At 45.8% G+C, this 27,497-nt stretch overlaps 1 protein-coding gene across 2 annotated transcripts in view; it reads right to left on the reverse strand.

Moving 5' to 3' along the window:
- The window catches only part of LOC147751179 (uncharacterized protein C3orf20 homolog), a 452,887-nt gene that overhangs the window by 174,127 nt on the left and 251,263 nt on the right, over positions 1-27,497 (reverse strand). For both annotated transcript variants that reach the window (XM_086919068.1, XM_086919069.1), the window contains one exon: positions 19,001-19,111. In XM_086919068.1, the coding sequence (XP_086775194.1) occupies positions 19,001-19,111 (111 nt within the window). The remainder of the gene's footprint in view (positions 1-19,000; positions 19,112-27,497) is intronic.

Below are 27,497 nucleotides of genomic sequence, written 5' to 3' on the forward strand. Positions count from 1 at the left end.
ACTGCTTTGTGAGTTCTCAACTCAAGCTATATACTGTACATTAAATGTAAAGGTAAATGTATAGGAATTTATATAGCGCAAATCACCAACCGGTTTCTAAGCGCTTGCTTAGGGAACCCGTCCTGGTATTCCCCTGTGAGATAACCCTACCAGGATATCCGCAAGGTGAAAGCCAGGCATCCCGCCGCGAGGGGCCGTTGTGGAGATTAAGCACGCTATTGCCCAGAGTCGCAGAGTGTGAACCCGTGAGTCGAGTAGGCACCGGAGCGAGAATTGTCGAGTCCATGGACATTTTTAGGACTCAAGACCCCGCCGAGCCGGGAATTGAACCCTGGTCCCGGGCTGACCTCTGCTTCCAGGTCTGCCTCCTCTAACCAGTGAGCCACACTTCTCCACCAATTAACAATAAGAACATTGCGTCCTGAATATACTGGCAGCTGTACTATTATCATAATCATATTTACAGTTCAACATTATACTTGTCAAATTGCATGTATATCAGTCACTTTAAGTTCTTCCATTAACACATTCCAGTCCAATGAAATAGGGTTTTTCCTCAATCCTTGCCTTTCTTCCCTCTGGATTTCTATACCCTCTACAGTACCACAACGGATTGCATCATTATATCAATCCTGGACCACTGGTGCATTTCTCGCCTTCCAGCTTATTGTTATCGTTCCCTTTGCTATTAATAGCATTAGGTTAAGGAAGCGAGTTGTAGGGTGCCCTGTTTTGCTAGTAAAACGTAGTCCCAGCAAACAGGATTCTAAAGTGTTAATTATTCTCCCAGGCACTATGGTTGTTAATATGTTGTGTATTATGGACCAGTAACTTAAAAGTCTTGGGCAGGACCATAACATGTGTAGTAGGTCAGCATTCGGCTCTCGACATCGGGGGCACTCATCGGCTACATCCGCAAACATCACACTTAATCTATGGGAAGATAAATATGCCCAATGTAATACCATCAGTTGTATAAATTTGAATTTGGGATTACGTGCCACCTTCCTAGGGCATTCGATAGCGCCCTTCCATTCCTTATCTTTAAGATCCCTCCCTATTTCTGCATTCCACCTTTCTCTGAGAGGCCGTAGTGATGTTGCTGTATGTAATTTGATCCCATGTGCCAACCACTTTGTTAGATGACTGCTGTTTCTCATTATGTACAGCATATTCACTAATTCGTGCTTTGGGGTTTCTTGTCCGTCCAGCGCCCATGCCTTACGTATAAATCGCAGGATTTGTGTGTGCGTCAAAAAAAGTGTATTAGGTATTCCTCGTTCTCTTACTAGTGTATTATGATGAGTGTCTTTGCAGAGACTTGAACCCGGTTCCCCAGATTTGAGGTCAACTGCGTTAGGCCACGTGTAGCAACACTTTACTAGGGACTTACAAGTAAATTTAATGTGCCAATTTGGTGGAAGTCAATGTTATAATGTTTTACGGAGAGAGCACAAGCACTTTAGTACTGGTTAACAGTGGTAAAGTGCGCACAGTCCTAACGCCAGTAGAAACAAGGGGATTGAAGGAGAAAAGTTGGGGAAAACCACACCAAAGATGCCAGGTCCAATATCTCCAAATTACATGGTTCACTACATAGTCATTTCAGTTGTGGTGTGAATCAACACTTAGGTTTAAATGGCTTAGGCAAGATCTTTTTGGTCAGAAGACACACATGTTCCTCTGCCCTTTTTTAGCATTCTCCTGTTCAGCTGACTTGGTGAGCCAGGGATGCTGGGAAAATGTCCTCTGCGTTATCTGCTCATGGAGCTTGATGATTCAATTCTCGATCTTTGAAAGAACAGGGGTTTGTGATCAGTTATCTGTTCAAAAGTGTGACTGTGCAAATAGATTTGAAAGTGGCACACCTGAGAAATGTGATGGCCTGTTTTACTATCTCAGAGTACCTTTATTCGCTGGTGGCAAGTGCTTTAGAGGCAATGCCACTAACACTTGCTACCCTAGTCGATCATCTGGTATTGTTGACACACTCCGACATTCTTTGTAGATTTACGTTGATAACGAGGCATGATGACATTGAATGCCTCCCTTTGTGTCCTAGTGTTTTCTCTTTTGGTGATCTTGCAGAGTTTCTGAGTAGGTCAGGAGGACTGATGAACCTTTCACAGTATGCCCCCTTGCCCAGGATGTTCTTCACTTCCAACATATTTTGGGAGTGGCTGTTGAATTGAAATAGTAACTTCTTGAGGCCAGGTGTTTTACACAGTGTTCATGACTATTCATCCAAAGACTGCAAAGGTCACGGGAAGAGGAGACCACTGTTTTAAAGTCTCCTAGGCATGACATAGCCCAAAAAAAATGGTCATATGTCAGATTTAAATCTCCTACTCCATGGCTAAATGGAGTGGCTTCCCACGGCCTATTGCTCTGCCTTTAAGACTCCATTCATCACATACAAGTGGATTAATTTGAATAATCCTGAATACTTATTTCAAACCTTCAACTTTCTGATAAAAACAGAACTTAAAGAAACCATGCTCTAGATAAGCTTTACAGCCTCAGAATCTAACGTCTTCCACCCTGAGACAATCATACTCTGAAAAGGGTCCTAGGATTTGGAATGCTATACTGACATACATCTCACAGGCTACATCAATCTCTGCTATTATTTATTTATCCATTTATAAAGCGCTTGATTACACCACCGATGTGTTCCCGTGCTGGAAGTAGACTATCATAAATCAGAAAAGAAAAGTCTAGAGCGACCACCCAGCTCTCGGGCAAATGATTGGAGGTTTCAACAGTCTATTCTGGTTTGATGTGGGGAAAAGCCATGTCTTTAGGTTTTTGGGGAAGGTGGCTTCCCAGGGATCCGTTCTAATGTCTGCTGGCAGTGAGTTCCAGTGTTTGGCTGCCAGGAATCTAAAGGAGGGTCCACCCATCCTTGCCTTCGGTGTAAACGCTGCATTGTAAGACGGGTGCAAGGACGCTAGTGAGTGATTAGAGACTCGCCTGAAGCCAGCGGCGACCCCCGTGTCTGGCCACTTTTCACCGCCGGTTCCTCCCTGCAAGGACGCCAAGACGAATGGCGAGGCAGGTTGAAGGAACTCCAATTCCCAGGGGGCTTTGCGACCGCGCATCGGAGCGCGTCACCAACCAGCGCCAGGCGGCGCTACAAAGCGGGGCTGCGCCCATCCAAGAGTGTGTAAACGCTGCATTGTAAGACGGGTGCAAGGACGCTAGTGAGTGATTAGAGACTCGCCTGAAGCCAGCGGCGACCCCCGTGTCTGGCCACTTTTCACCGCCGGTTCCTCCCTGCAAGGACGCCAAGACGAACGGCGAGACAGGTTGAAGGAACTCCAATTCCCAGGGGGCTTTGCGACCGCGCATCGGAGCGCGTCAGCAACCAGAGCCAGGCGGCGCTACAAAGCAGGGTGCTGCGCCCATCCTAGAGTGTGTAAACGCTGCATTGTAAGACGGGTGCAAGGACGCTAGTGAGTGATTAGAGACTCGCCTGAAGCCAGCGGCGACCCCCGTGTCTGGCCACTTTTCACCGCCGGTTCCTCCCTGCAAGGACGCCAAGACGAACGGTGAGGCAGGTTGAAGGAACTCCAATTCCCAGGGGGCTTTGCGACCGTGCATCGGAGCGCGTCAACAACCAGCGCCAGGCGGCGCTACAAAGCGGGGCTGCGCCCATCCAAGAGTGTGTAAACGCTGCATTGTAAGACGGGTGCAAGGACGCTAGTGAGTGATTAGAGACTCACCTGAAGCCAGCGGCGACCCCCATGTCTGGCCACTTTTCACCGCCGGTTCCTCCCTGCAAGGACGCCAAGACGAACGGCGAGGCAGGTTGAAGGAACTCCAATTCCCAGGGGGCTTTGCGACCGCGCATCGGAGCGCGTCAACAACCAGCGCCAGGCGGCGCTACAAAGTGGGGCTGCGCCCATCCAAGAGTGTGTAAACGCTGCATTGTAAGACGGGTGCAAGGACGCTAGTGAGTGATTAGAGACTCGCCTGAAGCCAGCGGCGACCCCCGTGTCTGGCCACTTTTCACCGCCGGTTCCTCCCTGCAAGGACGCCAAGACGAACGGCGAGGCAGGTTGAAGGAACTCCAATTCCCAGGGGGCTTTGCGACCGCGCATCGGAGCGCGTCAACAACCAGCGCCAGGCGGTGCTACAAAGCGGGGCTGCGCCCATCCAAGAGTGTGTAAATGCTGCATTGTAAGACGGGTGCAAGGACGCTAGTGAGTGATTAGAGACTCGACTGAAGCCAGCGGCGACCCCCGTGTCTGGCCACTTTTCACCGCCGGTTCCTCTCTGCAAGGATGCCAAGACGAACGGCGAGGCAGGTTGAAGGAACTCCAATTCCCAGGGGGCTTTGCGACCGCGCATCGGAGCGCGTCAACAACCAGCGCCAGGCGGCGCTACAAAGCTGGGCTGCGCCCATCCAAGAGTGTGTAAACGCTGCATTGTAAGACGGGTGCAAGGTCGCTAGTGAGTGATTAGAGACTCGCCTGAAGCCAGCGGCGACCCCCGTGTCTGGCCACTTTTCACCGCCGGTTCCTCCCTGCAAGGACGCCAAGACGAACGGCAAGGCAGGTTGAAGGAACTCCAATTCCCAGGGGGCTTTGCGACCGCGCATCGGAGCGCGTCAACAACCAGCGCCAGGCGGCGCTACAAAGCGGGGCTGAGCCCGCAACGCGGGACGCGAGCGGGACGCCGGGGGCGAAGCCCGGGCAAAGGGCGGGCCCTCTGTGGCCCTCAGTGGCCGAGGTAGACTGGGCTGGGCCCTGCTATTTACATTTTATTTTATGTGTTATTCTACTTGGTCCAGACGAAGTCAACACTCGAGCTGAGAGGGATTGAGCCTTCCCATTTTTACAGTACCTGAAAGCTGGCCTCTATCATTCAATCCTATAACTTTTTTATGGTGTTTATATAACTTTTATCTGTCCCTATACTGGAATATTACTACTTCACAAACGACGCAGTGTGGGAAGCTTGTTGTAGAAGATGACTAAAAAACTTCGCTCTGGGAGAATGGTGGGAGGAAGAACTTGTGCCAAAACAAAATCAAATCCCTTGCGAAATAAATCCGTGAATAACCAGCTGTTAAAGGGTCAATGTCAGCTCTTTGAATTATGGGAAAAACCGGTGGATAAACCCCTAATGACTGCTGGAAAGGATATTATAGCCCCTGACATCCAGGAGAACTATACCCAAGTTGTAGATACCAACACTCTTCCTGTGATTTCTGAGCCATCTCAAGTGAAAATCATTGACACTCCCTGCCTTGTGCATTCTGAGGAGGGTGGGGTTATTAATTCTCTTGCACTTTCTATCAATGACATTCAAGCAAATAATCCTGGTCCCCTTTTAGAGTCACCCTTGAACAGCATGGATGGTCAAGCCTCACCACCGCTTTCCATTGACCTCGAACTCTGTGGCCGTTATGTGAAGGCTGTTAGCCCGGTTGCTCCTGAAACTAATAAACCTTTTGGGGGGGCGACTCCATCCGGGCTTCTACTATATAGCAGTACCCCCTCAATGAATAGGCAAGATATGTCTGACTTATTAAGTACTTCCAGTCCGATTCTCAATCTCTCCGGCAGTTGTCCTACAGTCGGGGCAGGAGATAAACCTCTATCGGAATCCCTGATTGCATTGGAACATCTGTTAGCCTCTATACTATTTCTACTGGGGAAATTTGTAGGCAGCTCGGACTGTATCTTGGACTCTGTTACACAAATCTTGGAAACCCTAGTACAAAAAGCACCTGAAATGAGGAATGCTCCCCTCTTCACGCATGCTACTAATCTGAACAAGGGGGAAACTGAGGTGTGCACAGAAAACTCCAAGATAAAGGTCCCTGAACCAGTACCAGTACCAGTACTAGTACACAATAACATCGTCAAGGGTTTGTCTGTAACAGCTGCACCCAATTGTATCATGAATGTGGATCTGGAGGTAGTGGAAGAAATTATGCCTAGCCCTGACGGCCAAGTACCACAAGAACTATTTCCTATTTTCTGCTCGTAAAATAAAAAAGCACATTCTGAGGACAACCTAGAAGTAAAGGAAAAAAATGGAAAACACAAAAAGTATAAAGGAAATAAAAGGAAACCGGTGCGCAAACATAAGAAGAAAAGACAGAGGCGGATAATTTTCCAAAACTCTTTACTCCTAAGTGATAAGGAAGACAAAGCCACTGAACCAATCCCAATGACCGCAATGGTGGTTTTGGAATCCAGTCTTCCCTATCGTGCCCCAGAGACTCCTGGAAATTCTCTACCCACGATTAGGGAAGATCTAACACAAAAGGACGGTTTGGGCTTAAAATCTTCCCCAGGATTGGACACAAGGAGTGCTAACCCAGTTAAACTTGAGTTACTCAACCCACTGGCCTCTTCTTTTACTTTCACAGCTGGGGCAGGGGAGCCGCCATTCCCAATTTCAGAGCGAAAAGAGGTTACATCTTATGTGGACACTTGTGTGTTGGATTTTCTTCCGCTATTTGATGTTGACTTACCATTAAATAGAGCATGGTTACTCAAACGCTTTAGTGAGATGGATAGTCTCCATCTTATCCAATCAAGTGATATTGAGCTAGTCTCTCTGTTAGGGGAAAATAGTGTTTCGCGTATAAGGGTCACATTTTATTCTAAAATAATTGCAAATTTGATTCTGCAACAGGCAGAGATTTTCCAATGTACAGGTATCGATGTCTTACCTATACTGAATTTTGGGTATAAAGATGTTTCTCATAGGATGTCCCAAAAGGATGATAGACAAACTGGGGTTGTTTCACCACTTAAAGATCTAAAGATTTGGGTTGCAAAAGGGAAACGTCTGGTTTCCCAGGTAAAACCTCCTCCACTGATTCAGAATTCCTCTCAAATAGAGGATTCTAATCCGTGGAATTGGCTGCATAATGCCCTATCATCTAAATCCACAGATAATCCCAAATTGTTTCAGCACCTTTAACAACCAACTGAAAATTATCTCTTGGAATGCAGCCGGGATACACAGTAGTCCAGAGAAATTCGAGTTCCTATTCACGTTGGGAGCAAACGTGATTTGTATTCAAGAAACTTGGTGTATCAACAATATTGATGTTAGAAACGACTACTTTGTGCTGGAAGTCCCGGCTGTCTCATCCAAGAAAGGGCATGCTAAAGGGGGAATCGCGTGCCTGTTATCGAATAAATTGCACTGGAAATTCTCTCATTATACTGACCCAAGTAACCTTTTCCAAGCCATAACCATAGCAAATCTTCCCACACTCCCAAAGAAGTCGTTGGTTGTAATTATCAATGTTTATATTCCTCCAGAAGAGTGTTTTAATGGTGTATTGAAGCAGGTTTTCCAATATATTGGCCAGATTAAAAATACATCACCTTCTCCAGAAGTCATACTAGTGGGTGATTTAAACTGCAAAATATCTAACTCCAGTATGAACCTTTTTAGAAATAAAGCCAAAGAAGAGGCGCATTTTATACCACAACCCCTCTTTCCCGATAAAATAGTAACTAGTAAAAGAGGGAAGATTCTTCTAGAAGAATTATCTGCAGTTGAGGGGCTTATCTTAAATGGGAGATTCCCCTCCGACGTACCTGCGAAATTCACTCATAAATCCCATTGTAGGCCCTCTATTATTGATTATGCGATCTCGGACTATGACATGTTCCCGCGCATCCTGGACCTTATGATAGTTCCCACGACATTGAGTGACCATAATATAATCCTCCTGACTATTTCTTTAAAACCTCCTAGTACGGCATCATGGTCTATTAATAGTAAAGATACAACTTTCCACGCATCCTCTGGTAGATGTTTTTGGAACCCATCTGCAATTTCTGGGGTGCATATTATCCTATGTAAAACTATATTAGATCTGAATGCTTGGTATGGTTCGGAAATTGTTAGTTTTGAAAACTTTATGCGGAACATTATCCTGGATGTAAAAAAGGCTAGCTGTCCCCCGAAGCGGGTATTCATGCCCAGTGCCTTGTGCACGCTGAACAAAGAAATAAATAAACTAGTCCGAGCCCAATTTTTAAGTAGATCTGGGGAACGGGAAAAAGAAATATCGAGGTTAAAAAGAAAGAGAGTTAGACTAAAAGCGAAACTAAAAAAGGAGAAGGAAGACTTAGTTTGGATTAACCTAAGGGAAGCAGTAGCGCATGGTAAGATCCGTGAATTTTGGTCCATAATCGGGAAGGGATGTGGCAATAGATTAACCCCTTGTCCAATTCCTATTGCCGAAGACGTTTGGTCTGCCTACATTTGGGAGCTTTATGGAGGGAACGGTACTATAGTGGATATTAGTCCCCCTGATTTAACATCTGAAGGAGAAATTAAGTATCCATCGGAGGAAACAATAGTAGCGGCCATAAAGAATATGCGCTCGTCTGGCGCAATGGGCCCTGACGAACTCCCCATGACGGTCCTGAAGCAGGAGCCCCTCCTTTGGAGTAAAATTCTTTATCCACTGTTTAAATACTGTTTTGATTCGAAAAAGGTACCAGCATCTTGGAGGGGTAGTATCTTGGTCCCCATCTTCAAGAAGGGAGCAAGGGATATCCCTAGTAACTATCGTCTGATTGCTCTCCTCGACTCAGTCGGTAAGGTTTTTGCGAAATGTCTTTAAATTTACTTTCCGACTGGGTGATGAGAACAATATTTTGCCACTCGAACAAACGGGATTTTGTAGGGAGCATGGCACCCTAGATAATTTAACCACCCTTCACGTGATATCGGACAAGTATACGCAAGTAAGAGGGGGGTTTGTCTATGCAGCCTTCATTGATTTCTCCACAGCGTTCGATAAAGTGGATCGTAGAACGCTGTGGAGAAAATTAACATCCCTTGGAGTACCCCCGTACTTATTAGATCTTTTTCGCACATTACATACGGAAACCTGGTGTAGGGTGCTGCAGGGGGGTGAAAGGGGCCTCTCCGATCGCATTCCCTCTCTTAACGGCCTAAAACAGGGCTGTCTTTTGGCGCCTCTCTTGTTCTCCCTATATACGCAGGATTTACCTGCAGCTGTGTCTGTCTGCGAGGGTATCGCTCCAGTGATAGGGGGGGCCTCTATCTCCTGTCTGATGTACGCCGACGATATTCTTATTTTAGATTTAACACCTAAAGGTCTGGCAAATAGGTTGCAAGCACTCCATGCTTTTGCTGTTTCCCACTCTATGAAGATTAACATATCTAAAAGTAAAATCATGTGCATAGGGGGGAAAAAGAAGTGCCGCTCGGAAAATTTTGGGTGGAATATTGGCGGCCAAAAGCTGGAGGTAGTCAAATCTTATACCTTTTTGGGAAAAATCATCGCGGCTAATTTGAGTGAGAGGCCCCATATTGAACATTGCTCTCGAAAAGCCCTCGCTCATGGTAAAGGCTTAAATTCACTATACTCAGCGACCGGTAAAAGACATTTTGCCTGTATGCTTGAGGTATATAGGGCTAAGATCCCCGCTACCCTTCTCTATGGTATCGAACTTGTAGAGCTAAAACTCTGGGATTTCTGCCATAAAATTGAAGGGAAACTTTTAAGATCTTTGTCCTCCCTAAATACTAATTGCTCTTTGGCTGCTTGCAGACTCGAGTTTGGGCTAAGGAGCAGTTGGGTGCAGGGATTATGTGCCTTGGTACGATGGGTGGTCTCTCTAGCCAGAGCAGAACCGGGGACGATGAGAGCCCTACTCAAAAGTGAATTATTGGGCAACTTTAAAGAGTTTTCACAACTTATAAAGAATTTTAGAAGAGCTGTGACTCTTCTGAAGTTAGATGAAAGTGTCTTGTTCCTGCATTCTCAATCCTAAAAATCCTGTTAAAACAGGCATCGTGGGAACTATGCTTTCTAACAGATAAAAATGTAATACAAGGAAAAGGGGGTTGTGATCTTCTCCTTAACTCATATGTTGCCAAGAAAGCCCAACCCTATGTTCTATGGAATATACCCCATGGCATTAGAAGACTATGGTTCCTTCTTCGCTATGATCTATTACCTTTAAATGTACTCCTATCCAAATGGTATGGATCATCTAAAATGTGTAATTTTTGGAATTTGAGTACACAGGATCGCATGCATGTTCTGCTGATTTGCCCTGCACTCCGCACTTTGCGCCTTAAATGGCTAAAACCAATTTGCCTCTGTTTAGGTATATCTAATGTAAATATCTTTGTACAATCCTTATATTGGCCTCCAAATGAAATGTTCTGCTTCTACATTTTTAATTTTTTTAAAGGATTTTTAGCTATTTATTAATACGTCACTGGATTGATTTGTGCCAGCTTTTGTTGTAGCTCCGTTAATGGACGATTCATGGATTTGAATAACATATTATATGGAACATTATGATTCTATTTGTATTTGTTTTTGAATTTGTTGTATGTACTTTTATGTGGCCCTCGCAGAGAGCCAAAACATAATAAACTTTGAAACTCCTTGCCTTCGGTATTCTTGGTACATTTACCAGAGCCCTTCCTTTGGATCTAAGGTTCCGGCTGGGTGTGTAGGCTGTTATCATTGCTTGGAGATACTTTGGACCTTTTTTGCCAGGATTCAGTGGCAGTAGCACGATATTTTTTACTCCACAGGTAGCCAATGCAGGTGTGCCAGGGCTTTTGTTAAAGATGTTCTTCTAGAGAGATTCATCACTAGGCGGGCTGCAGCATTTTGTATCAGTTGCAGCCTCTTTAGCCCTTTTTTGGATGAACCTAAATAGAGGACATTACCGTAGCCAATCTGGGAGGTGACCACTGCATGCACTATTGTTTTCCTTGCATTGACAGATAATAGATCGAGGATCTTCCTCAGTACTCTCAGGGTCCTGCAGCATTTACCTGTCACTTTCCGGATTTGACTATCAAATGTCAGTTTGGAGTCAAACCACACTCCAAGGTTTTTAACTTCTTCCTTAGGGGTTGGTAGTTGACCCAACATCTCAGGGCACCAAGACGATGTCCAAACAGATGGAACCTTTCCCACAATCAGCACCTCTATTGTGTTACCATTGAGCTTCAGGCAATGGTTAGACATCCATGCTGCTACCCCCTCCAAACGTTGGGAGAATTGGTGGGCTGTCCATTCGGGATTTTGAGACCGTGTGACAATTAGCTGAGTCTTGTCTGATTATGATACAATGGTCACGTTATGACCTTCCACTATATCTGCAAGCGGCCCCATGTATAAATTGAACAGTGTGGGGCTCAGAACTGAGCCCTGTGGGACTCCCTGTAAAAGGATGCATACGAGTATTGAGTAACCTGGAAACACTGTGAAGACAGGAAAGATGTCATCCAGCGCACACCAAACCCTTCACGCCGCACGTCTCTAATCTTTGGAGAAGGAGGCAATGGGAGATGGTGTCAAAAGCTGCACTCAGATCCAACAGGATCAGTGTAGCTGTCTGTCCTTCGTCTGCCTGTTGCCTTAGGGCAGGGGTACTCATAGTACGGCCCGCGGGCCAGCAGCGGCCCGGCAAGCCTTCCTTGGCGGCCCGCGGACCTTTCCGACTTACTACCTGTGTTTAAAAAAAATAATAATTAAAGAGTGTCCGCAAACAGTGAGGTTGCAGCAGCGCTCTATGGGTGCCGGGCGATTCCAGCAAAGGCCAGAGTGATGCAGGGGCGCTAAGAAGAAGCGAAATACGACAAAGCCTCATTTGCAAGTAAACAGTCTTTTAAAGACCTGTGAAGTACTCGGTGCGGCCGGCCGGCAAGCTGCCTCAGCCCCGGCTGACACACACACGCCAGGTGAGGTGACAGAGGGAGGGAGACAAAGTGAATGGGAGGGGGGGGAGAATGGGAGAGAGAGTCAGAGGGAGGGGGGAGAGACAGTTACTAGTGAATGTGGGTCTGCAAAACTGCCCAGCAGCGCTGGCCGTGTTTGTGCGAAGTTTATTTAAAGCACATTATTGCTCAATGTGATTAGGGGTCAAAAAGTAGTTTAATGTGTCAGTGCTTAAGAGATTTCTTTTATTCTCTGCCATATGACTGCTGAGGAGCAGCCCTGTCTGGCACTGAGTGAGGAAATACTCTTGGTGCATGTGTTAAATGCCTGACAGGTGACCAGGCGTGCTGAATGAATGAAAGAACACTAGGCCTTTCTAGATTCCAGTTGCTTCTAACCTCTGCTGTGCCAATGATTCCAGCAAGGAATTCATTTGAAAATGAGCATTGAGAGCCAATGTGATGCATGCCATCAGCATTACTATTAAGTGTCTTACTTTTCTCACTGTTAGAGGCTGTGACATGTAGTGAAGCAGAAACAACCCGGTTTTCTTACTAAAATATCCAATTCCTTGTTTGAGAAAGACGCACACCTTGGAAAAAATATGTATTTTTGTAAAGCCCCTTTATTGAAAAGTCACCTCAAAACACTGCAAATTGATATTAGAAATAGCTGTTCTGCTGAATTCCAAAGGAAGAGCACGGGTAGAGGAACCGGGCGGAGCTCAGCTGGTTCATACAAGGATTTCTTCTTAATTGTACCCAAGATGCACATGGAAAGGACGCAGCCCCAGGGGCTCAGTCTTACCCGCCCTGCCCACTGGGCATTCCCATCACACGTATATTCAAAGCGGACAGGCTGGACCGGGCAGACGATAAACACTGAAGGAGGCAAGTCACAATAAGGGGAGGCCCTCAAACCTCAACACTATCAGAGAGAAAGTAAGGTGATACCCCAAATCTTCCAGAGCCTGGAGAACTTTAAGCAGATCTCACAGAGCTCAGCGCCCAGAAGTCTGAAAAGCGTCACCTGCAGTCGCTCGGTTTAAGAGTAAACCTTTTCCATAATTAAATTGAGAGTTGCATCCAGAAAATTCTGTATTTGCTAGGAATTCAGATTTGACTTTTTGACCGTGGTATTAAAATGAAGATTGAGTAGCAAAGTTTTTGAGCCAGTAAATGGCATTTTTGAGCTGTGCTCTCCTACACCAGCCATCTAATTATGGACTTATGATATACGTGAGTAAATGTGCCGCAACCACTGCCAAGCAATTTCTAAACATCCATGTAGTTTAAATTTTTCTGCAACGAAAGACTAAATTGGGAATGTGTTCGCTTGCCACAAAAGAAGATAAAACTGAGAAATTAATGCACTGCAATGTGAAAATATGCATCATTTAAATCAGTAGTGGTCGTGAAGTCCCTCTCCTATCTTCTTCAATACAGGATCACTTCCTGAAGGGCTATCATTTAGAAGTGTACAGTCTTTACATAAAGGTTTACTAGTCAGAAGTCGATAAATGGAGACAGAGAGGGAGGGAGACAGAGCAGGAGGGAGACGGAGGGAGACAGACGGAGGGAGGGGGAGAAAGAGGGAGGGAGGGGAGACAGAGGGAGGGAGGGAGACAGAGGGAGGGAGACAGAGGGAGGGAGACAGAGGGAGGGAAACAGGGAGAGGGAGACAGTGAGAGGGAGACAGGGAGAGGGAGACAGGGAGAGGGAGACAGGGAGAGGGAGATAGAGGGAGGGAGACAGAGAGGGAGACAGAGGGGGGGAGACAGGGAGAGGGAGACAGGGAGAGGGAGACAGGGAGAGGGAGACAGAGAGAGGGAGACAGAGAGGAAGACAGAGGGAGGGAGGGGAGACAGAGGAAGGGAGACAGAGGAAGGGAGACAGAGGAGAGGGAGACAGAGGAAGGGAGACAGAGGAGAGGGAGACAGAGGAGAGGGAGACAGAGGAGAGGGAGACAGAGGAGAGGGAGACAGAGGAGAGGGAGACAGAGGAAGGGGAGACAGAGGAAGGGGAGACAGAGGAAGGGGAGACAGAGGAAGGGGAGACAGAGGAAGGGAAGGGAGACAGGGGAAGGGAGACAGAGGAAGGGAGACAGAGGAAGGGAGACAGAGGAAGGGAGACAGAGAGGTAAGAAGACAGAGAGGGAAGGAGACAGAGAGAGGGAATGGGAAAGAGAGAGGGAGACAGGGAGAGGGAGACAGGGAGGGAGACAGAAGGAGGTTGAAAGAGGGTGACAGACAGAGGGAGATAGAGAGAGTGAGGGAGACAGAGAGAGGGAGGGAGAAAGTCAGAGTGAGGGTGACAGAGGGTGTAAGGGAGAGAAAGAGAGTGGGAGTGAGACAGGGAGAGAGAGCAGTCAGAGTGAGAGTGACAGCGGGTGAGAGAGAGGTGTATGTGTGTGTGTGTGTATGTGTGTGCGCGCCGGGTCAGGTGGCTCAGTGGACGAAGGCGTCCGCTGCAGAGACCTGTGTTCAACCTCATGGTCACAGTTTTTATTTTGCCATAGACCCGCCCCACTCCCCCACTGACTCCGCCCCCACCAGTGCGGCCCTCGGCCACAAACCCTACTGTAAATTTGGCCCCCGAGAGAAAGTTTGTGAGTACCCATGCCTTAGGGTTTCAAGGGCCAGGAGTATAGCCGATTCAGTAGAGTGCGCAGCTTTGAAGCCTAATTGCGAGGGGTGAAATAAGATATCCCTATCGATATGGGTAATTAGCTGTTTTTCGTAATTTTCTCCAACATTTTTGCAAAGGAGGGAAGTAATGAGATGGGACGTAGATTCTCTAATACCGAATTATCTATTGATGGCTTTTTTTTAGTGGGCGTACTATTGCTTGTTTCCATTTATGAGGGACTTCTCCCAGTTGAAAGGAGCAAGCAATTAACTCCGAGATGAAAGGCTTATTAAGGTTGCCTCCCTGCATTAGGATCTCTGGGGTTGCTGGATCCAGTGGAGATCCATATTTAATTCTGCTAGCTAGGCTCTTCATCTCTTCTAGTTCTGGCACCTTGAATTCAGACAGGGTTTCTCCCTTAAATACTTTATTTGGCCTGCATTCAGTGTTTCTGCCTAGGCGTGCTTCCATTGGGAAGGAGTCGTATATTTTTGCCACTTTCCCTGCAAAGAAATCAGCAATTCTATTGCAGGACTCTGCCAATGCGGCAGTTGGCTCTGTTACTTCATCGGTTAACTGTAGTGATTTCAGTATGGAGAACATTTCTTTCGAAGAGTTTTTAGCCATTTCAATTTTCTCTGTGTAGAAATCACACTGAATTTTCTAATAAGTGTATAGCATTTTTGTTGTTCTCTTTTATACTCCTGCTGTATTTTAATACAGTAATTCTTGCACCATCTGCGCTCCAACTGTTTACATTTTTTGGGGCATTTATTAATGGTTCATTAAACTATGGTGCCAATGCTTTCGACCTCTTAGTATTAGTTGTAGTCCATGGTGCTACCTCATCCAGTGCAACCGTTATCCATGTCTCAATCTGCCCATTGGCTATATTTATGTCCTCATCAGTTTCAGTTTTGGGCTCTTTTTTCAGTGAGACCTGTTAGAAATAGTGGTCTCTAGTTGGCAATGGTTTGCACATTTGTCCAAGTAGGAACCCTTCTTCCTAATCAGGGTTAGGAGGATACACTTCTAAAATAACCCCTGCTCACCCCCTTGGTAGCTTGGCACGAGCGGGCAGGCTTATCTCAGAGGCAGTGTGAAAAGCATTTGTGCACACTTACAGTAATACAGTGAAAACACTACAAATGGACACCACACAAGTTTAGAAAAATAAGTAATCTTTATCTAAACCAAATAAGACCACAATGACAAAAATCCACAATACAGTAATTAAAATGTAATCCTTAGAAGGCAAAAACTGTTCTGTTCATAGCAAACTATGGATGCAACACTTTCAACACAAAGTACCTTTAATGCGTAACAATCATAAACAAAAACAGCTGCAGGGAAAGTGATGCATTAGTTCCTTACGCCCAGGGAAGGTGATGCGTTGGATCTTTACTCTAGGGGAGTATTGCATTTGTTTCTTACTGCCAGGCAGGGGAGGTGATGCATTGGTTTCTTACTGTGCGGGGAGGTGATGCGTCAGTTTCTTACAGCAGCCCCAGCGTTCTTGTAGACTTGGTGACCTGGTGCGATGCGTGGGGATCGCAGATGCGTCGACTCATGATGTGGCAGAGGCGGCAATAGCGATGCGTTGGTCTCTCCAGCTGCGGTCCCACGAAGCGTTGGTTCTTGCAGCCGCACAGAAGGGCCTGTGTCAGAATCAGTGCGGGGATCTCGCACTTCGGAGATCGGTGCACGAAGGCAGCATGTGGCGAGTTCTACAGCCGCGGGCAGGCGCTGCATCAATTTCTTCAAAAAGAACAATTGATGGACAGAATGCAGAACAATGTCATACATTCACCACAGTACAGAGATCTGGGCCTAAATCCATTGTTTTTTTGCTTGCTCCCCATTCTATTCCAGTTTGAACACAGCCATGTGCAAATCAGTCTTGACCCTGTGCCCCATGGAAAAGTCCAGCCGGAACTGCCAGGCCAGGTCCTCCGTGGACTGAAAACAAGCAACCTAGGACCGAATCTGGGGTTTCACGCCTCATCAGCTAGGATGGCTTGACTCCAGTGGCATGGAGAGCACAGGACCCACGTCTGGGCATACCCGTCCCACTCATGGTGACAAATGCAAAAGAACAATTGATGGACAGAATGCAGAACAATGTCATACATTCACCCCAGTATAGATATCTGGGCCTAACTCCATTGTTTTATTGCTCACCATGCCATTCCACTTTGAACCCACCCATATGCAAATCAGTCTTGACCCTGTGCCTCATGGGAACAGTCGAGCCCGAACTGCCAGGCCAGGTCCGCTCTGGACTGAAAGCAAGCATCCCAGGACCGGTTTATGGGTTTCACCCCTCATCAGCCAGGATAGCTTGACTCCAGTGGCATGGAGAGCACAGGATGCACATCTGGGCATACCTGTCCCACTCGGGGTGAGTAATGCAAAAAGAACAATTGATGGACAGAATGCAGAACAATGCCAGACATTCACCCCAGTACAGAGATCTGGGCCTAAATCCATTGGTTTCTTCAGCGGCTAAGCGGCGATGCATCAGAAACGGGTGCGGATGCGTCGCGCTTCTCTTTGTTGCATCTCTTTTCCAGCTCCCAACAGCAGGAACAACCTCCAGAGGATCAACACTGCAAAAGCCACCTCTTGGAAGGTCATGTTCCCAGCAAGGAAGTTCAGGGGAGCTGGTGGTGAAATCTTTGTATCCCTGAGGCTTCAGAACAGGAGGAAAGCTCTACTTCAAGCTCTTGGAGCTCTTCTTCAAGCAGGATACACAGCAAAGTCTTTATCCTCTCATTGGCAGAAACAGCCACTGCAGGCCAACCCCAGACAGCACAAAGCAAAGGTGCAGTACTTCTCCTTAAGCTTTCCCAGCTCTTATCCTTGTCAGAGGTTCCTCTTGGTCCAGAAGTATTCTAAAGTTCTGGGGTCTGGGCTCCGATATTTATATTCCATTTCTCTTTGTTCTCTTGTGGGAGAGAGGCTCTGTGCTCAGTCAAAACCAGTCGGGCCTCTCTAGTCCAACTTCCCGGCAGAAGGTGGAGACAGCATTGTGTAAGGCAGCCCAGGCCCAGTCAGGTGAAAGGAAATCTTCTCCCCCTACTCTAAATGCAGCCCAGGTCTATGCAGCCCAGCCCTGACTCATCCAGGAAAGGCAGTACACACCTCAACATCCCCAGTGGCTGTCTACAGTGAATTCACATCCCCAGCCCCTGACACTGAACGGCCAGATGGTCAATCCACAAACCAGTAGAGGCCCACAGGATGGCTAAGCAAGAAAATACCCACTTTCTAAAAGGGGTATTTTCAAACACAGGATGTAAAAATCGTCCTCACCAAAAATTGCATCTTTATATTCTGAGTTCAGGCATACTAAACTTCATATTCCTATATTATCCCAATGGGAAGATATACTTATAAGGTGTTATAAATAAACTCCCATTCTATCCTATTGGACAGATAGCCTAGTGTAAAACAAAATTTACTCTAGTTCACTATCAGGACATGTTACACACATCAGGACATGTCCTAACTTTCACATACACTGCACCCTGCCCACGAGGGTGCCCTGGGCCTACCTTAGGGGTAACTCACATGTAAGAAAAGGAAAGGTTAGGGCCTGGCAAGTGTGTGCACTTGCCACTCACTGGTTAGAGGCGGCAGACCCGAGAGCAGAGGACGGCCCGGGACCAGGGTTCGATTCCCGGCGCGCCAGGTTTCTGGACCAGGGTCAGCGGACTACATAATTCTCTCGCCTCGGTGCCCACTCTGATCAGCGATCACACTCTGCAACTCTGGGCATTAGCTTGCCTCATCTTCACTAACGGCCCCACCAGACCGCCGGGGATGCCTGGTCTCACCCTGGAGATACCCATTAAGGGACCATCTCTCAGGGAAGCCAGGAAGGGTTTCGCAGCGGTCGAAGCGCCTTGGGACCCTCCGGGTAAGTAGTGCGCTATATAAATGCCTATACATTTACATTTACATTTACGTCGACATGGCAGTACCAGACCGCACACAGATACTGCAGTGGCGGGTCTGAGAACCTTTTGCAAGACTGCTTGTGTGGGTGGCACAACCAGTGCTGCAGGCCCACTAGCAGCATTTGACCCTGGGCACACAGTGCACTGGACTAGGGACTTTGCAGTAAGTCAAACAAGCCAATCATGGAAACACCATTCCATGTTCACAATTTACAGAGGGAGCACTTAAACTTTGGCACTGATCAGCAATGGCAAAGGGCCTAAAGCATCCAGACCAGCAAAAACGAAGTCCAGCACACAGCAAAAACACAGGAGGTAGAGGCAAAAATACAGGGGAAAACCACTCCAAGGATGCCAGATCGAACAAGTCCTCTAGAATCATTCCCTAAAAATCTTTTGTAATGTCTGCTCACTTATTCTGTCTGGGCTTCTCATATGCTATACGAAAAAATAAAAGTCATCTTTTTGGAAGACATAGATTTCATCTTTTCTGACCAATTCTTTGCTTGCCCGCCCTGTGTCCATGGTCCTAATGTGCTTCTTCAGGAAAGAAGTTATATAGACACCCCTATCTTTACACTAATTGACAAGGTATCCACCGCCAGTACCTGAAATTATGTAAACCTTCCCAATAATTAAGCAGTCGTCCCCACTTAATGACTAGAAGTCCTCCTTTAATCAAATAAAAAGGCATTTGTTTTGCTTACTGTTTTCTTGGAAACTCTCTTCGGGTCTTTTTCTTTCCCTTTTTTCCGGTTTGTTTTTGATAGTTCTTTGGCTGTTTTCGATGTGAAGTTTTCACTGGTGAGGAGCAAGCCCTGTACATAGAGGAAGCACAAGCATAAACTGATGCGTCTGTATATGAAAACCAGTTGTGTATTGAACACAAAAATGTATTTTGTGTTCTTGTAGATTATGACTGTATAAAATAGTTATTTACAGATAAAAGTATTTTCCAAGTGTGTATGTGTGTGTGTAGTACAGAAGGATCAGGAGTATATGTCTTGTTAATCTAGAGACATTTTACATTTTAAGGATGATAGTGGTTTTATGAGAAAGTCACAGCAATATCTTCAGTACTTTCTACCCATTGTTAAGGCTACTTTTTGTTACATAGACAAGCTCACTATGCAAGTAGCGATTTGTTGTGACAGAACTTACTCATTCTACAAGGAATATTACAATGATCACACACAAGGCAGACATCTCGTGACTTTATCACAATTCATTAACCTAGACGGAACACATCAAGTACATCTACTCCATATTATTTTAATCTAAAGCCAGCACAGGTATAAAGACATATGGTGGCAGACCTCGCAAAGCTCAATTTACATAATAAACAGGGGGGATAAGGTAGTGGTCAAACTGTGTTGTCCAGGAACTCGCTTCACAAGGGTCAGTGCAGTGATATTGCAATCACTTAACGTGCATGCCAACAACCAATTGACCTACATAGCATTCAGCATACCATCTGAATGTTTCACTATTGTACACACTTCCACCCTGTCCCTCTCTGGACCCTTCTCTTAGCGTACACACGTAAATACTAGGGGCCAAAACACAACGTATTCATTGACTGAATACATTTATAAAGCACATAACCACAATCCTGTCTGCAACACCACCCCAAGACTGCACTACATCACACATTCAAGACAGCCAACAGTACATTGAAGCCATATTGGTGGCATGAGGGTACTATACCATAAACAAATATCACACAGCATGATTTTAGATGATATAACAGTTATATTTTCTCTATTTAAAGATTTTGCAATCCTCCTAGGCACTGAAAGGCTGATGACAAACACTGACCTGTGAATGGCAATTAATTAGAAGTATTGTGTTACAGATGAATTAAAGAAAGATACGTAGTCCAGTGATGGATATAGGATCACAGCTTTATTTTTCAGATAGGATCCAATTCTCATGTTATGCCTCAAACTATGCACCACCAGGAGCAGCCTCCTTGTCGCTCAGCCCTTCCACACCAACTGATTCCTTCTTCCATTCAAACCCGCTCAACATTCTGATGACAACACATAGACTGAGCAACAAGGCAAAGGGCAACAATAGAGAGGAGGCATTAATTACTTGCTAGATTATAACACATCCCCCTCATCAAAATTTTAAAAATACAAGCAAGCAAGATCATAGTACAGACATGTAATATGACTGGCTATAAATAAATGTGCAGAGGTGGACATACACACATACAAAAAGTCAACGAGCTTCAAGAATAACATAAAGCTTCAAGGCGTAACACTCTCAGGGTAATTTTGCAATTCCTAAACACACAGTACTACATATACCCCAAACAAAAACAATGGTAAATCCAGAGAAGCTTCGATGTCTTCTTAAATTCCCAAACAGTGAGAGAACATATACTCTCATAACAAACCACAAGGGATAAAGACACATATTGCCTACAGGATGACAAACCTATGTCTACTCACTTCCAAGGACAGCGGCGGGACTAGGGACAAACCCTCTACTGCACACGCTTGCAGGAATAGGGATATTATAAAACAGAGGCTGGACTAGGGACACATCACACTCCCTCAACTGCTTACGCTTCCAAAACAAGGGAAACTACAAAACAATGACAGGACTAGGGATAAACCCTCTACTGTACACGATTGCAGGACTAGGGAAACTACAGAACTCCCCCTATTGCACACATTTGCAATACAAAACAGCAGCAGGACTAGGGACAAACCCTCTACTGTACATGCTTGCAGGACTAGGGAACGTACATAACCCCCCCCCCCACTGCACACATTTGCACTAAATAATAATAAATAATAATAATGGATTTTATAAAGCGCATGGTTACGCCATCTCGGCGTGTCCCCGCGCTGCAGTGAGAGAGGAGGAGACAGCCCAGCCTGCGTCACACGGCATCTGCGGGATTAACCAGAGAATAGGTAGGTTTTAACCATCTTTCAGAACTTAACTTAAGAGGTCTCCATCCGGAGTTTTAACGGGAGTATATTCCAGTTCTGAGCTGCCAGTACCCAGAATGATCTGCCTCCCATTCTGGCTTTCTTCACTCTCGGTACTTTTAACAAACCGGTCCCACTTGATCTCAGGGACCTCCCTGGCACATAGCTGGTAACAAGATCCCTCAGATAGGCGGGACCAGATCCCTTGGTGATGCGATGGCAAGTGCAAAGTGCTTTAAACATTACTCTTTCCCTTACTGGGAGCCAGTGCAAGGTATCGAGGGCTCTTTTAGAGGCAGCCCTCCTTGCCTGCATGAGAACCAGTCGTGCAGCAGCATTATGCATAACCTGCAGTCTACTAAGACATTTAGCAGTGGCACCCAGATAGAGTATCTTGCCATAATCCAGGCGGGATGTTAAAGGGCATGTACCAGCTTCTTTCTTGCCTCTATCGGCAGGAGATCCATCGTTTTGCGTAGACTTTTTAGGACTCCAAAACATTTCCCCACTACGCGCCTGGTGTGCACTTCATAGAAAAGAGTGGGGTCCAGCCATACCCCAAGGTTTTTTGCCTGGGTAAATGGTATAGGTGTCTGGCCCAAACTTAAAGGCCACCACACCGACGTCCAACCCGCCGGATCACCCCCTACCACAAGCACCTCAGTCTTATTGCCATTAAGTTTCAGGCAGTTCTCAGCCATCCAGGAGGCAAGCTCCTGCATGCATGCCCTGAAATTAGAGGCTGCCACGTCGGGTGCCTGAGACAGGGAAATCACCAGCTAGGTGTCGTCAGCGTAAGAGACGACCCCCACACCAAAGCCCTGCTCTATTTCCGCCAGCGGAGTTATGTACAGGTTAAACAGGGTAGGGCTCAGTGCAGAGCCATGAGGCACGCCCTTCTCTAGTTTAAAATCCTTGGAGTAGAGTGCTCCCTGTCCAACCTGAAAGCTGCGTTCAGTCAGGAAGGACTTCAGTCATTTCAGGGCCGGGCCCGAGACACCACCCTTGTTCAGGCACTGTAGCAAGGTGTAGTGGGCTACAGTGTCGAAGGCGGCACTCAGGTCTAGCATAATCACGGCCATAGTATGTCCTGCTTCGGCCCCCTTCCTGATGGACTCCGTGGCAAGCAGTAATGCGGTCTCCGTGGAGTAACCCGCACAAAAGCCCGATTGAGATGGATGTAGGAGACTAGAGTCTTCAATATAAGTCATGAGCTGTTGGTTTACCACCTTCTCAGCTACCTTGGCTAGATATGGCAAAAGCGAGATAGGTCTAAGATTTTCCAGTATGTCCTGGCTGATGTTAGGCTTCTTCTGGAGTTGTAGAACAATAGCTCTTTTCCAACTCCCTGGCACCGTGTGCGATTTAAGCGAGATCTCCAAAACATGCCTAATGTAAGGTTCAAGTATCTCCATACTCTCGCCCAGCAATTTAGGTGAGGCCGGATCTCTCGGAGAGCCAGACTTAATGCTGAGACAGATTTTACTGAGCATGTCCGGAGAAGGGATGGTAAAATTGCTCAGTGTCTGGCCTGTCTCAGCTTCACCCGCTATTTCCTCAAATTCCAAACCCCTCCTTATTCCAAAACAGCGGCAGGACTAGGAACAAACCCTCTACTGCATACGCTTGCAGGACTAGGGAAACTACAGAACTCCCCCTACTGCACACACTTGCACACACACACAACTACACTGCATATACTTGCAGGACAAATTGCTTACAGGTTGAAAAACCTATGTCAACCCACAACCAAGGACAGCGGCAGGACTAGGGAACAAACCCTCTACTACACACGCTTGCAGGACTTAGGGAAAATACAACACAGCTGCAGGACTAGGAACACTACATAACCCCCCTACTGCACACACTTGCACTACAAAACAGCACTGTATACACTTGCGTGTACACACTTGCAGGACTTGGGAGACAACAACACCCCCTCTTCTGCATAAACTGCATGACTTGGGATACTATATACTTAATCCCTCCTACTGCATATAATTACAGGACTTGCACCTTATTCTGCTGGTGACATACATATGATAGCATTCACTCAACACTTTGAATACTTTTAACACAACATAGTAAAGCTTCGTAGGCATGGGAAACAATCAAAAAATGTATAAGTATTGCATTAGACATTATAGCAAAAACATAGATGTCACATTCAATATTTGCCAATAGATAAGTCTGCATCTGCATTCACTTAATGAGATAAAAACAAACCCAACTCAAGAGGGTGGCACTTAAATACATTACTGACTAAGGGTAGAGTCAGAGGGCCTCAGGCAAAGCATGGGATCCTATTCCATCTTCAATCAATACATATCAAGGGTGCTGCCACCCCTGGATAATGTTGCAATTCAAAATCAGGCCCTTCCCATTCTTAGTGCTCTTCTTTGTGCAAATGTGGGGCCCATAAACCACTATCTGATTAATGGAAGTTTGCATTTGAGGCTGGCAATCAATCAACACATTTAAATAAGGTGAAGCACAATTGGCTCAATAAGGAAAACCGAGAGTGATTACATTTTCGAACCATAAATGTTTCTCAAAACGTAAAACTATACAGAAGGCAAAATCATCAAATTTGTTTCAACCATTAATCAATATATGAATGCATTAGTTGATATGAAGCTCGAATCAATCCAAGTCTTAAGCAAAAGGGTGAACTAGCATGGAGTTTCTTCAAAGGAAAGGCTAATTAAATTCAGTCCTCCCATTGAAAGAGTGCCCTAAATCTCCTACTCTGCTTTGTTCTATTCAAAATCTGGAAAGGTTCTGCTGCTAAATCTATGTTACTCTAGCTTAAATCACACAATTCTAACATTAGCTACACCTACACATAGTTCTCATAAAACGATCCAATCAGGTGACAGTGAAAAGATACAGTCTTGAGCTCATTAGTTTCTCAAGACACTCCACAATATAGCCTGTCTAAGGGTCCTTTAAACTTACATTTACCTGCAACAAACGAGATACATTGGACCAGCCGGTACTCTGCAGGTGCTTTCTCAGATTCTATACCAATTATCACATCCCACAATGAATATGACAAAATGAAAACATTTAATAACATGAGAAAGTAAGAAACAGAACACACCATGTTCGACAGCATTGAAATTCTTCTAGACTAGAAATAAAAGTTCACTTGTCCTAAAAAAGATGGCAACCAATGTTAGTCATTTTAAACACAGGTCTAAACGAGAATAATACATTTACATGCTTATATGTTAATGCAATGAATAGAAACAATATAATTAGAAAAAAACTCTTCACCGCTTTGGGTATAATTTGCAATATTTTTGTAAAATTTGATTTTTCAGGTAATATTTAGATGGAAGGCTGCCCACAATTTCACCGCCTGGGTCACCAAATGTACAGACAGAGTAACCCAGATGAGACCAGCAAAAGCCAACATAATCCCAAAACAAGCCAGCTGGTATACCATAGAGTTCAGACCCACCAATCACAACTGCTACCGACTCGAAAAGCAATGGTGCAACACTAAGAACCCCTCCAACAGAGCCGCTCACAAAGCAGCCTTCAGCAACTATCACCTGCGAATCAAGGACACCAAGATAGCAGCCATCACTGCCGGCATTGATACTGTGGACAACCACACGAAGGCACTCTTCAAAATGGTCAAGGAATTCTCCAACCTGACAGCCACATAGAACACCTTCAACCCCTCCCAAGCACTCTGCGACACCCTCTTGGTCTACTTTCACAGCAAGATTGTCTCCATCTATGACAAATTTGACCCCCGACTCACCATTCTCAGCCTCAACAACCTCAAACAACCAATGAACACCAGCCAAACGATCGCGACATGGTCTCTACTCACCACTCAGTCCGCTACTGGCATCTTGTCGTCCATCTACTTCGGTGTGCTCACTGACCTCTGCCCCCACCATCTCTTCAACATCAGAGCCAACCCTATCAGCTCGCAACTCACCGGCATCCTCGACACCTCCAGCTCCACAGAAACCTTCCCGGACAGATAGAAACTCACAGAGATCAGACCTCTCCTAAAAAAACTCAGCTGACCCCTGGAATCTAAAGAATTATCAACCAATCTCCCTGCTCCCCTACCCAGCCAAAGTACTTGAGAAAGCCATCAACTCACGCAACATCTGGAACAAAACCACCTACTTGACATCTCACAATCAGGATTCCATGCCAACCACAGCACTGAGACTGAGCTGATTGCTGCCACAGACAATAACAAAACTCTCCTTGACTGCAGAGAAACTGTGGCCTTGATGCTCCTCGACCTCTGCTGCATCCAACACTGTGTCCCACCACACCCTCATCGACAGGCTCCACAACATCGGCAAACAGAATAAATACCCTCTAAAGGATCCCCTCTTTTCTTACAGAGAACCTGACTGCCTCCCTTCACCTCAACACCCAAGGATATCATATGCAGTGTAACCCAAGGACAAGTACTCAACCCCACCCTGTTCAATGTCTACATAACCCCCTCGCTGACATTGTCAGATCCCATGCACTCAATAATCTCCTATGCAGACGACACTCGACTAATCCTTTCACTCACCAAGGAAAACTCCAACGCCAAAACCAACTTCTGCAACACCATGACCAATGTAGCCAAATGGAGGAGAGACAACTGCCTCATACTCAACTCCAACAAAACAGACATACTGCTCTTCTGGAAGAACACTTCTGTATGGAACCACAGCTGGTGGCCAGCAGAACTCGGACCAACACCCACACCAACAGACCAAGCATGCAACCTTGGCATCATCCTCAACAGCCAACTCATCATGAAACAGCAAGTCAACGCAGTCACCGCCTCCTGCTTCCATTTGCTCCGCAGAATCATCAGATAATCCTAAACAGCACCAGAAAGACCATCCCGCAGGATCTCATCATAAGCCACCTCAATTATGGCATTGCTCTCTATGCTGGAATTTCCTTTTAACACCTCAGAAGTCTACAGACCATACAGAACACTGCTGCCAGACACATCCTCGACTTCCCCAAACAGACTAACATTACCCCCCACCTCAGAAGCCTCAACTGGCTCCCCATCCAGAAGAGAAGTTAAAGATCCTCAAACACACCTACAAAAGGTCAACACAATCAAGGACCATCCTATATCAACCACCGATTCAACTTTGATCTGCCTGCAAGACACCTGTGCTCCCCTCTCTCGCCCTCGCACACATCTCCTGCATCTGTTGCAGCCGGTGCGGGGGCTGATCCTTCTCCTACATCGCCTCCAAGACATGGAACGCCCTGCCCCTCCACCTCCTAACAGCAACCTCCCTGGTGGGCTTTAGAAAGAATATCAAGACCTGGCTTTTTGAAGGAGACATGGCACCCTCAGTACCCAGATACCCCTAGGGGTGACAGCGCTGTGCTATACAAATGCTGATTGATTGATTGGTTGAGTGAAGCTTACATTAACTGTACTGAATTATTTTTAGGTTTTAGATACCATGCTTATTTCTCCTGTAACAACAATAACTTCCATTGAAATTAATGGGCAGAAAGATTTCTAAGGGTCCTATAAAATCAACATTTAAATGGTTTATTGCTGTTGGTGCATGAATTTTAGTAATTGTGCTGCATTTCATCATGACAAAAATGTCCATCTCCTTCCATAATTTGCTGTATATTCTTTACGAACATGATGAACAAATACGTCCCCTGAGGAATCTTAGTTAGTAACTCAATTTAAATCATTAAAATGAACAGTCATTTAGACTTGCAAACCCAAAACTAAACAAATCATGATGAAACACAATTCTGAGACCTGTCAGGAAGTGGAGTTGGAGACTTTGCTTAGTACTTAGCATGGTTTGATCATGCAGGAGTGATATTTCAAACCTGCTCATGCTCAATTTCTTTCATGGAAGCAAACCTTGGCAGTCATCATGTGCTGTTGGTGCTGTTTCGACTGCGGCTGCGCTTACACAAAGAGTGTTCATTGCAGCAGTGTTCTGACAATGAACTATAATTCCCAGCAGGACATGAACTCTTGCGTATTCTGGAGCAATGGTGCCTATCTTGGATTGCAAGGTGTAGCTTCCTTCATGGCCATGGCATCTTTGCTAGGCAATCATGTTACAAAGTTGCTGCAGCCAAGTCTTGGATTTCCTTGCCAAGATCTATTGCTTATTATGGATTTATTTACTACTCGTGCAAAGGTCAAATTGTAGTTTATTACTACATTATAGCAAACTTGACTTACAAAAAACTGTTTGCTGCCTCACAGGTTGGATAT

This window comes from Lissotriton vulgaris, chromosome 1_1 (assembly GCF_964263255.1).
Source record: "Lissotriton vulgaris chromosome 1_1, aLisVul1.2, whole genome shotgun sequence".
Taxonomy (NCBI): domain Eukaryota; kingdom Metazoa; phylum Chordata; class Amphibia; order Caudata; family Salamandridae; genus Lissotriton; species Lissotriton vulgaris.